This window comes from Lepus europaeus, chromosome 20 (assembly GCF_033115175.1).
Source record: "Lepus europaeus isolate LE1 chromosome 20, mLepTim1.pri, whole genome shotgun sequence".
NCBI classification, from domain to species: Eukaryota; Metazoa; Chordata; class Mammalia; order Lagomorpha; family Leporidae; genus Lepus; species Lepus europaeus.
The window spans coordinates 203,994-216,837 of NC_084846.1; the positions used below are offsets into that span (position 1 = coordinate 203,994).

The 12,844-nt window shown below is 40.0% G+C and overlaps 1 protein-coding gene across 1 annotated transcript in view; it reads right to left on the minus strand.

Annotated features, from left to right (window-relative positions):
• LOC133749965 (vomeronasal type-2 receptor 116-like) overlaps nucleotides 1-11,779 on the minus strand; it is a 40,358-nt gene extending 28,579 nt beyond the window's left edge. Inside the window, exon 1 of the mRNA XM_062179334.1 lies at nucleotides 11,640-11,779. Coding sequence (XP_062035318.1) covers nucleotides 11,640-11,779 — 140 coding nt within the window. The remainder of the gene's footprint in view (nucleotides 1-11,639) is intronic.
• Nucleotides 11,780-12,844: the final 1,065 nt, after the last annotated feature.

The following is a 12,844-nucleotide window of genomic DNA, read 5'->3' on the forward strand; positions in this document are numbered from 1 at the left end:
TCTTTTGAAAATTTTTAGCTAGAAGGAATCCTCTTTGTTTTTTGTCTTACTCTTGTTATGGCTTTATACTCTTATCCTACAAATCATTTCCAAGACTAATATATTGAAATTTCACTGATAGTAATTTCTAGTTTTGCATCTACATAGGGAAGATGATTGCATAATTTTTGAACATGCTATTTACAATGTGGATGTAAAATATGAATGTGAGTATACTTAAATACAACTGACTTCAGTTTAAAACGGTATGTGAATTGGTTAAGGTGACATACTAGGGAGGAAGCTTGCTGCTCTGGTCTAGGAGAAGATAGTTTTTAAAAAGTGGAGAGAGTACAGTTACAGGGAAGAGTTAGAAAACAGCAGAGAAATTGTCACACAAATTAGAAGGGCACAGCACACCTACATGGAGGGTGTGGATGCACACAAATCAGGACTCCAGCAGCCAAGAGCCTCCACACCAGCTTTGCAGAGAGAGATGAGACCAGATTACAGTAGCCCAAGCCACTGGTGATAAAGCTGCAGGAAAATCCTAGAGGGAATCCTGATTGCAGCTCTGTGGCAGATAGTGTACCTGCCAAACTAGAGGAGAAAAAAAGGAGGAAGGGGCATGTTCTTCTCTCAGATCACTCTGCAACAGTGCCCTGTAAGAAGCCAATAAAGAGTGGGTGCAATTTTGGACATACATAACAGCTGCACCAGCCCATGTCCATACCCAGCAACCAGCTGAGTGGAGACTCCTGAGTCTGGCAGGGAGGACTGACAGGCACCTGGGTGCTCAAGACTGTGTGAGGCTTGTGTGCCAGATCTGAGAAAACACTGAGGCCACGTGGGAAGGCTCAGGGTGTGACTGGGACTTCTGGCAGTCACTGTGAGAGGATCCACACACTTAGGGCTCCCTGGTTCCCTGGTGAGGGACATTGCTGGGAAATCTGCTTACACTGAGGACTGCACAGATCCTTTGTGTGGCCCTTGTGGAAGTGCAGACAAATATACACACTGGGGCTGGCACCCAGCACTGGTCTCCTTTGAGGAGAGGAAGGGAGCTGAACCTACACCAACAGCACAGAACATACCTTCCCTCTGATAAAAAAAAAGTTTTACTATGCCCAACCTAGGTGTCACCTTAAAACTCCCTTCAAACCAGAGCACTAAATGGAGCTCCTTGGCCACAGCCAAATCATAGCTCTAGGTATTTGCTGAAAGCAGACATTCTATTAATGCAAAAGACATAGTCCAAAGATAAAAGCTGCTGCAGTGAAAAAAAAAGAAACCAACTAGTATCTCCACAAATCCCAAATAACAAATGTATCAAGAAACAAGAATAAGGAACACAACATGACACCCCCAAAAGAATACAACGCTTCAATACTAGATTGTGAAGATGACAAGTTTGAAAAAATGATAGAAATAAAAATCAAAAAAATTATCATAGGATTACTTAAAATTAATCTGAAACAAATGCACAACCTAGTGAAATCTGTACATGGCAGGAAAGAAAATTTCTCCCACAAAATTAAGATCTTAAGAGAAAGCAAAATGAAATCTCGGAAATGAAGAATTTAACAAAACAAAACAAAAAAATGCAATAGAAAGCCTTAATACAATTGGTGAAGCAGAAGAAAGAATATCTGACACAGAAGACAAATAGCATATGTGTAAGAAATTAAACAGTTAAACAAAAAAAAACAAGAAGAGGAAATTAGAAAACTAAAAACCATTGTTGGGAATCTACAGGATACTATCAAACAACACAATATACAATATCTAGGAGTTATTGAAGCCATAAAAAGTGAGAAAGGACTAGAAGGCCTTTTTAAGGGCTGGTAGAGTGGCGTATCAGGTACAGCTCCTACCTGCAGTGCCAGAACCCCATATGGGCACCATTTTAAGTCCCAGGTGCTCCACTTCTAATCCAGCTCTCTGCTATGGCATGAGAAAGCAGAACAAGATGGCCCAAGTGCTTGTGCCCCTGCACCTGCATGGAAGATGTGGAAGAAGCTCTAGGTTCCTTGCTTCAGAATTTTATTGAGGATTTTTACATCTATGTTCATCAGGGAAATTTGTCTGTCATTCACTTTCTTTGCCACATCATTTTCAGGTTTAGGAATTAAGGTGATGCTGGTTTCATAGAAAAAATTTGGGAGGATTCTATCTTTTTCAACTGTTCTGCATAGTTTGAGAAGAATTGGAGTTAGTTCTTCTTTAAATGTCTGGTAGAATTCAGCAGTGAATACATCCGGTCCTCGGCTTTTCTTTGTTGGGAGGGACTTTATTACTGATTCAATTTTTTTTGACTTGGTTATGGGTCTGTTTAGATTTTCTATGTCTTCCTGGCTCAATTTAGGTAGGTCATATGTGTCCAGGAATCTTTCCATTTCACATAGATTTCCCTGTTTTCTGGCATGCAACTCTTTGTAGTAATTTCTGATGATTCTTTTTATTTCTGTGGTGTCTGTTGTTACATTCCCTTTTTCATCTCTGATTTTATTGATTTGCGTATTCTCTCGCCATTTTGGTTAGTTGGGTCAATGATGTGTCTTTTTTATTTTTTCAGAAAACAAGCTCTTGGTTTTGATGATCTTTTGTAATTTATTTGGATTCTAACTGTTGATTTCTTCTCTGATTTTAACTATTTCTCTTCTCCTACTAGTTTTTGGTTTGGTTTGCTGAAGTATTTTGGATCCTTGAGATGCATTGATAGCTCATTTGTTTGGTGCCTTTCCAATTTCTTGATGTAGGCACCTATTGATATAAACTTTCCTCTTAACACTGCTTTTGCTGTATCCCTTAAGTTTTTTTTTTTATTTAAAGATTTATTTATTTATTTGAAAGTCAGAATTACACTGAGAGAGGAGAGCCAGAGAGAGAGAGAGAGAGAGAGAGAGAGAGAGAGAGAGATCTTCCATCTATTGGTTCACTCCCCATTTGGCACAATGGCTGGAGCTGTGCTGCTCTGAAGCTAGGAACCAGGAACTTCTTCTGGGTCTACCACATGGATGCAGGGGCCCAAGGACTTGGGCCATCTTCTTCTGCTTTCCTAGGCCATAGCACAGAGATAGATCAGAAGTAGAGAAGCCAGAACTAGAACCAGCACCCAAATGGGATGCCAGTGCTTCAGGCAAGGGCTTTAACCCGCTGCACCACAGTGCCAGCCCATAAGTTTGATATCTTGTGTTGTTATCCTCATTTACTTCCAGAAAGTTTTTGATTTCTCTTTTGATTACTTCTATGACCCACTGTTCATTCAGGAGCATGTTGTTCAGTCTCCACGTGTTTGCATATGCTCTAGGCATTCCTGAGTTGCTGATTTCCAGCTTCATTCCATTGTGGTCTGAGAAGCTGCAAGGTATGACTTCAATTCTTTGAACTTTGCTGAGACTGGCTTTATGGTCTAGTATGTGGTCAATCCTAGAGCATGTTCCATGTAATTCTGAGAAGAATGTGAATTCTTCTGGTGTAGGATAATAAGTTCTATAGATATCTGTTAGATCCATTTGGTCTATAGTGTCAATTAAATCTGATGTTTCCTTGTTAATCTTCTGTCTGATTGACCTGTCTATTGCTGAAAGTGGAGTATTGGAGTCCCCCAATACTACTGTATTAGAGTCTAAGTCTCCCTTTAAGTCCTTTAACATATATTTTAAATAACCCAGTGCCCTGTAATTAGGTGCATATACATTTATAATAGTAACATCTTCCTGTTGAGTTGATCCCTGAATTATTATATACTACCTCCCTTTGCCTCTCTTGACAGTTTTTGTGTTAAAGTTTATTTTTCTGATATTATGATAGCTATGCCAGCTCTTTTTTGGTTTCTGTTGGCATTGAATATCTTTTGCCAATATTTCACTTTCATTCCACATACGTCTTTGTTGGTTTGATGTGTTTCTTGTAAGCAGCAAATAGATGGGTTTTGTTCCTTAATCCATTTAGCCAGTCTGTGTCTTTTAACTGGAGAGTTGAGGCCATTAACGTTCAATGTGACTATTGATAACTACTGACTTTACTCTCCATTTTCCCAAAGATATTTCTAATATATTCTTTGAACTTCCTGTGATCTTTTACTGAGATTTTCTTCCTTTACCTTCTTTCATATTGATTGCTGTGTTTCTGTGCTTCTATGTAACACATCTTTAAGCATCTTTTGCAAGGCTGGATGCGTGTTGACAAATTCTTTCAATTTTTGTTTTCTATGAAAGGTGTTTATTTCACCTTCATTCACAAATGAGAGCTTTGCAGGATATAATATTCTAGGATATCAGTTTTTTTCTCTTAGTACTAGGGCTATATCTCGCCATTCCCTCCAAGTCTATAGGGTTTCTGATGAGACATCTGCTGTGAATGTAATTGGAGATCCTATGAGAGTAATCTGACGTTTCTCTCTTACACATTATAGAATCTTTTCTTTATGTTTCACTATGGAGAGTTTAATTACAATGTGTTGTGAGGATCTCTTTTGTCATGTTTATTAGGGGTTCTATGTGCTTCCTGTTCTTGGATGTATCTTTCTCCAAACCCGGGAAGTTTTCTGTTAGTGTTTCACTAAAAAGGCTTACTAATCCTTTCTCTCCATGCCTTCAGGAACTCCTAGAAGCCAAATGTTGGGTTTTTTCATGGTATTCTGTAGAGTCCCACAACATTTTTAGGTATCTGCATTCCTCTTCTTTTCTTTGGTTTGGCAGTCTTCTTTCCTGTTCTCTATCTTCTAAGTTCAATATTCTCTCTTCTGCCTCACTGATTCTGTTTTTAAGGCACTCAAATGTGTTTTTTATTTGTTCTATTGAACTGTTTGTTTCATTTTGATTTCTCTTCAATATCTCAATTTTATGTTCTACTAAATTCCTCATGTTATTTTGATTCCTCCTTAAGATTTCATTTTCTCAGCCAACATGGCAGATAGTGAGGACATGCACCAATAGTCTGGGAAAATATAGTTTCATAAAAGTGGAATTACTGTAGCCTCAGGAAAAGACTCAAGAAAAAAACTGCAGAGGAAACGCTTCCGGATCTAATGGATGTGACACAGAGGACCTACAGGCAGCCCACTGCATGGAAGCCCAGCCATGGGAGCCGAGCTGCAGAATCTCACTGTCGAGGGAATGGGAGGTAAGACAAAAACCTCAGAAACCCAAGACATTGGTGGGGAAAGGCAGAGGCCTGAGGCCCCACTGGGCAAAAATCACAAATAAATCAGGGGAACCAACACGGACACTAGCCTCTCTCTCCACTCACCTAACAAAGCTGGGCAAAATAAAGAGCAGGCGCCATTTTACATATGTAAAGCAGCAACAAGTAAACAAACTCGGTAACTTTGGGACTATGGCAAAACTTGAGAACACATTGAGGGCTGCATAAACTCTTTGTGTGGTCCCAGGGGTAGATCAAACGAATACTCACAGAGGCCAGATTTCAACTACCCTCAATTCCACTTAGCTGTGCGGAATTACTTCCCAACTGAGTCAAAAAAAAAAAGAGAGAGAGAGAGAGAGATCCAGCAAGGAGCAAGGGAGAGAACAATCTGGGTGAGTCAATTTTTGCATAGCCTTAAACCTGAAGAATCAAGCAGAGCTCTCAGGCCACACCCATCACAGCCTCTAAGGATCCATCAAAGCACACAGCCCACTTAGAGGCATAGTATAACGAGAAAAAAACACCACAGCAAAAATAAATAAATTATCCCCAACATGCCAAACAACAAACGTAGAAACTGAGGTAACAAGAGCAAGGAAGACACTATGATGCCCCCAAATGAACAAGACACCCCAATCCAAGATTATGAAGATGAAGAGACAGAGGAACTGCAAAAAGCAGATCTCAAAAAACTGATAAGATCATTAAGAAGTTCTCAAAAACAAATTCTTGAACTACAGAAATCCTTAATGGACAAGATAGAAAATCTCTCTCGGGAAAATGAAATATTAAGGAGGAATCATAATGAAATGAAACAACTAGTAGAACATGAAACTGAGATAGTGACAAGAAACCATAATGAAATAAAGAACTCGATAGATCAAATTACAAACACATTAGAGAGCCTTAAAAACAGAATGGGTGAAGCAGAAGAGAGAATATGAGAATTAGAAGACAGAGAACAGGAAAGGAAACAGTCAAATCAAAGAAAAGAAGAAGAAATAATAAATCTAAAAAATACTGTCAGGAATCTACAGGGTACTATTAAAAAAACCAACATTCGGGTTCTAGGAGTTCCTGAAGGCATGGAGAGGGAGAAAGGATTAGAAGGCCTTTTTAGTGAGATACTAGCAGAAAATTTCCCAGGTTTGGTGCAGGACAGAGACATCTTAGTACAGGAAGCTCATAGAACCCCCAATAAACATGACCAAAAGAGATCTTCACCATGACACGTCGTAATCAAACTCACCGCAGTGAAACATAAAGAAAAGATCCTAAAATGTGCAAGAGAGAAACATCAGATTACTCTCAGAGGATCTCCAATTAGACTCACAGCTGACTTCTCATCAGAAACCCTACAAGCTAGGAGAGAATGGCGAGATATAGCCCAGGTACTAAGAGAGAAACACTGCCAGCCCAGAATATTATATCCTGCAAAGCTCTCATTTGTGAATGAAGGTGAAATAAAGACCTTTCACAGCAAACAGAAATTGAAAGAATTTGTTGCCACTCATCCAGCCCTGCAAAAGATGCTTGAAGATGTGTTACATACAGAAACACAGAAACACGGTCAACAATATGAAAGCAGGTAAAGGAAGGAAAACTCACAGCAAAAGATCACAGGAGTCTCAAACCATATATTAGAAAAAATCTTTGGCAAATGAGAGGGCAAAGTTACTCCTTCTCAATAGTCACATTGAATGTTAATGGCCTGAACTGCCCAGTTAAAAGACACCGATTGGCTGATTGGGTTAAGGGATAAAACCCATCTTTTTGCTGCTTACAAGAAACTCATCTTTCCAACAGTGCTGCATATGGACTGAAAGTGAAAGGCTGGAAAAAGATATACCATGCTAACAGAAATGAAAAAAGAGTCGGAATAGCCATCTTAATATCGGACAACATAAACTTTACCACAAAAACTGTTAGGAGAGACAAAGAGGGGCACTATATAATGATTAAGGGATCCATTCAACAGGAAGATATAACGATTATCAATGTATATGCACCTAATTACAGGGCACCAGCTTATTTAAAAGACTTGTTAAGGGACTTAATGGGAGACTTAGACCCTATTACAATAGTTCTGGGGGACTTCAATACTCCACTCTCAGAGATAGACAGATCAACAGGACGGAAGATCAACAAGGAGACAGTAGATTTAAATGACACTATAGCCCAAATGGACCTAATAGATATCAACAGGACATTTCATCCTACATCTAAAGAATTTATATTCTTCTCATTAGTACATGGAACCTTCTCTAGGACTGACTACATACTAGGCCATAAAGCAAGTCTCAGCAAATTCAAAAGAATTAGAATCATACCATGCAGCTTCTCAGACCACAAAAGAATGAAATTGGAAATTAGCAATTCGGGAATCCCTAGAGCACGTGCAAACACATGGAGATTGAACAACATGCTCCTGAATGAACAATGGGTCATAGAAGAAATTAAAAGAGAAATCAAAAACCTTCTGGAAGTAAATGAGGATAACAGCACAACATACCAAATTCTATGGGATACAGCAAAAGCAGTGTTAAGAGGAAAGTTTATATCAATAGGTGCCTACATCAAGAAATTGGAAAGGCACCAAATAGATGAGCTTTCAAGTCATCTCCAGGATCTAGAAAATCTGCAGCAAACCAAACCCAAACCCAGTAGCAGAAGAGAAATAATTGAAATCAGGCAAGAAATCAACAGGATTGAATCCAAAAAATCATTACAAAAAATCAGCCAAATGAGGAGCTCTTTTTTGAAAAAATAAACAAAACTGACACCCCATTGGCGCAACTAATAAAAGAATAGAAAAGACCCAAATCAATAGGATCAGAGATGAAAAGGGAAACGTAACAATAGACACCACAGATATAAATAATCATCAGAAATTACTACAAGGACTTGTATGCCAGCAAACAGGGAAATCTATCAGAAATGGGCAGATTCTTGGACACATACAACCTACCTAAATTGAGCCAGGAAGACGTAGAAAACCTAAACAGACCCATAACAGAGACAGTAATTGAAACAGTAAGAAAGACCCTCCCAACAAAGAAAAGCCCAGGACCACATGGATTCACTGCTGAGTTCTACCAGTCATATAAGAAGAACTAACTCCAATTCTTCTCAAACTATTCAAAACAATCAAAAAAGAGGGAATCCTCCCAAATTCTTTCTATGAAGCCAGCATCATCTTAATTCCAAATTGGAAAAAGATGCAGCATTGAAAGAGAATTACAGACCAATATCCCTGATGAACATAGATGCAAAAATACTCAATAAAATTCTGGCCAATAGAATACAACAACACATCAGAAAGATCATCCACCTAGACCAAGTGGGATTTATCCCTGGTAATCAGGGACGTGATACACCACATTAACAGACTTCAGAAGAAAAACCATATGATTCTCTCAATAGACGCAGAGAAAGCATTTGATAAAATACAACACCCTTTCATGAGGAAAACTCTAAGCAAACTGGGTATGGAAGGAACATTCCTCAATACAATCAAAGCAATTTCTGAAAAACCCAAGGACAACATCCTATTGAATGGGGAAAAGTTGGAAGCATTTCCGCTGAGATCTGGTACCAGACAGGGATACCCACCCTCACCACTGCTATTCAATATAGTTCTGGAAGTTTTAGCCAGAGGTATTAGGCAAGAAAAAGAAATGAAAGGGATACAAATTGGGAAGGAAGAACTCAAACTATCCCTCTTTGCAGATGATATGATTCTTTATTTAGGGGACCCAAAGAACCCTACTAAGAGACTACTGGAACTCATCGAAGAGTTTGGCAATGTAGCAGGATAGAAAATCAACGCACAAAGATCAACAGCCTTTGTACACACAGGCAATGCCACAGCTGAGGAAGAACTTCTAAGATCAATCCCATTCACAATGGCTACAAAAACAATCAAATACCTTGGAATAAACTTCACCAAGGACGTTAAAGATGTCTACGATGAAAACTACAAAACCTTAAAGAAAGAAATAGAAGAATATACCAAAAAGTGGAGAAATCTTCCATGCTCATGGATTGGAAGAATCAATATCATCAAAATGTCCAGTCTCCCAAAAGCAATTTATACATTCAATGCAATACCAATCAAGATACCGAAGACCTTCTTCTCAGATCTGGAAAAAATGATGCTGAAATTCATATGGAGACACAGAAGACCTCGAATAGCCAAAGCAATCTTGTACAACAAAAACAAAGCTGGAGGCATCACAATACCAGATTTCAGGGCATACTACAGGGCAGTTGTTATCACAACAGCATGGTACTGGTACAGAAACAGATGGATAGACCAATGGAACAAAATAGAAACACCAGAAATCAACCCAAACATCTACAGCCAACTTATATTTGATCAAAGATCCAAAACTAATCCCTGGAATGAGGACAGCCTATTCAATAAATGGTGCTGGGAAAATTGGATTTCCATGTGCAGAAGCTTGAAGCAAGACCCATACATTTCCCCTTACACAAAAATTCACTCAACATGGAATAAAGACTTAAATCTAAGACCAGACACCATCAAATTATTAGAGAGCATTGGAGAAACCCTGCAAGATATAGATACAGGCTGGAGAGGATGTGGGGAAAAAGGGACACTAACCCACTGTTGGTGGGAATGCAAACTGGTTAAGCCACTATGGAAGTCAGTCTGGAGATTCCTCAGAAACCTGAACATAACCCTTCCATACAACCCAGCCATCCCACTCCTTGGAATTTACCCAAAGGAAATTAATTTGGCAATAAAAAAGCCATCTGCACATTAATGTTTATCGCAGCTCAATTCACAATAGCTAAGACCTGGAACCAACCCAAATGCCCATCAACAGTAGACTGCATAAAGAAATTATGGTGCGTGTACTCCATAGAATACTATACAGCAGTAAGGAACAATGAAACCGGGTCATTTGCAACAAGATGGAGGAATCTGGAAAACATCATGCTGAGTGAATTAAGCCAGTCCCAAAGAGAAAAATATCATTTGTTTTCCCTGATCGGTGACAACTGAGCACCAAAGGGGAAAGCTGTTAAGTGTAATGGACACTATAAGAAACAATGACCTGATCAGCTCTTGTCCTGACTCTAGATGTATAATGTAATACTTTATCCTTTTTAGTATTTGTTGTTGTTGTTGTTGTTCTAGTACTAGTGGTTGAACTCTGTAACTAACACACAATTATTCTTAGGTGTTTAAATTTTAACTGAAAAGTGATCCCTGTTAAATTTAAGAGTGGAAAAAGAGAGGGAGGAGATGTACAATTTGGGACATGCACTATCAGTCTTGCCCCAAATGACGGAGTTAGAAACGTGCCAGGGGATTCCAATACAATCCCATCAAGGTGGCATGTACCAATGCCATCTCACTAATCCAAGTGATCAATTTCAGCTCACAATTGATGGATCTGATGGGTCTAAGTGTCAAAGGGATCACACAAACAAGACAAGTGTCTGCTAATACTAACTGATAGAATCAAAAAGGGAGAGAAGGATCCAACATGGGAAGCGGGATACACAGCAGACTCATAGAAAGACAGATGTTCTAAACAACACTCTGGCCTCAGAATCAGCCCTTAAGGCATTCGGATCTGGCTGAAGGGCCCATGAAAGTATTGTAGGCATGGAAAGCCAAGACACCCTGGGGGAAAATAAAAGATGACCTAAATGAAAGATCTCTGTTAGTGAGATCCCAGTGGAAAGAACAGGGCCATCAAAGAAGGAGGTACCTTTCTCTGAAGGGAGGAGAGAACTTCCACTTTGACTATGACCCTGTCGGAATAAAATCAAAGTTAGGGAATTCTAAAGGCTTCCATAGCCTTGGCAACTCATGACTAGAGCCTAGGGAGATTACTGACGCCATGAACAGAGTGTCAAATTGTTAAGTCAGCAACAGGAGTCACTGTGTACTTACATCCCATGTGGGATCTGTCCTTAATGTGTTTTCTAATGTGCAGTGATGCTATAACTAGTACTGAAACAGTATTTTTACACTTTGTGTTACTGCGTGGGTGCAAACTGATGAGATCTTTACTAATTATATACTGAATCTATCTTCTGTATATAAAGATAATTGCAAATGAAAAAAAAACCCTGGTGTTAAATTGGAAATGGCTTAGAAAATTAATTTTTTAATAAATATTATGCAGGATCTCTGTCTTTAATGTGCTGTACACTCTTATTTAATGCTATAACTAGTACTCCAACAGTATTTTTTTTTCATTTTGTGTTTCTATATGGGGGCAAACTGTTGAAATCTTTACCTAATATATACTAAACTGATCTTCTGTATATAAAGAGAATTGAAAATGAATCTTGATGTGAATGGAAGGGGAGAGGGAGCGGGAAAGGGGAGGGTTGTGGGTGGGAGGGAATTTATGGGAGGGGGGAAGCCATTGTAACCCATCAGCTGTACTTTGGAAATTTATATTCATTCAATAAAAGTTAATAAAAAATTAACATTTTAAAAATAAAAAAAGAGGTGGAAATACATGTTGCATGAAGCCAGTACACCTCCGTGCACTCGGAACTGGGCATCTCCCAGAAGAACAGTGCAGTCACAAAGAAAACCCTGGTGCCTCTGCTCACTCAGACACTGCAGCAAATGTCTGCTGTGGTCTGGAAACTCCATACTGTCTTCATAACAGGGAGCGGCCCTAAGTCACTGCGCCCCCACCTCTGCTACTGCATCCTCTGCCTCCTCAGGGCCACATCTGCCAGGTTTGGTGGGCTTCCTCCTCTCTTGCCTCCCTCCATCCCAGCCCCTACCCCCAATCCTGGCTCCCTTACGCACCCACCTCCCACCCACTCCCTCCCTCCCTCCACCCTTGCTGGCAGCCTGAGGAGCACAGTGGAGCAAAGAGGGCCCCACTCTCGAAGGCTCCCCATGGCAGCAGCCCAGCGGCGGCCGCAGCCTGCCAAACACAATGAGGGAGCGAGCCAGGGAGCCAGGGCAGAGCTGCTGGGCCGGGGTTTGGGGGCCAGGCTAATTGCATTTTACTCAAATTTCACACAGTTTGTATTATTTTTGTTAGGTAGGAAGTCAGTTATGAGCTTATGTGTGTGTGACAGGCCTAAACAGAAGACATCTATATGCATCTGCATCTCAAAGTCATCCTAACAATGTTTCAGGAGAAGCCCAGATTTCGCATCCTGCCTGCCCTGCCCCCTTCTACCTGATAACCTGCCAGGTGGAGGCCCTCACCCCTCCTGCTTCCTGCCTGATAAATCTTCCACAATCTCCCAGGTGCAGCCCAGCATCTGCATCTCAAACACCCTGCTCCCTTCCTCAGGTCTGATAACATTTGCATCCATAAAGTCCTTTGTTTCAGACCTTCCACAGGAAGAAGCTTCTTAACATTTACATCCATTAAGTCTTTCTTTCCAGGTGGAAGCATGTGAAGACAAAGACCTACTTCTTTAAAAACCCCAGCCTAAATGCAGGCTGGGCACTCTCTCTCAGGTCCTGTCTGGAGAGGTGCCCATCCGTTTTTACGGATGTCCCTACCCTAATAAACTTTGCTACTTTTACCTTCCACTACTCTCTGTCTCACGCCTGAATTCTTTCTTGCGCGAAGACAAGAACCCTGCAATTTCTCCGGTAACATTTTAACATAAAAAATTTAAAACGTGGTAATTTTGCCTAAAAAATAGTCAAGTTTTGTTCCTTTTCCTTAAACATATGAACAGAAAAGTT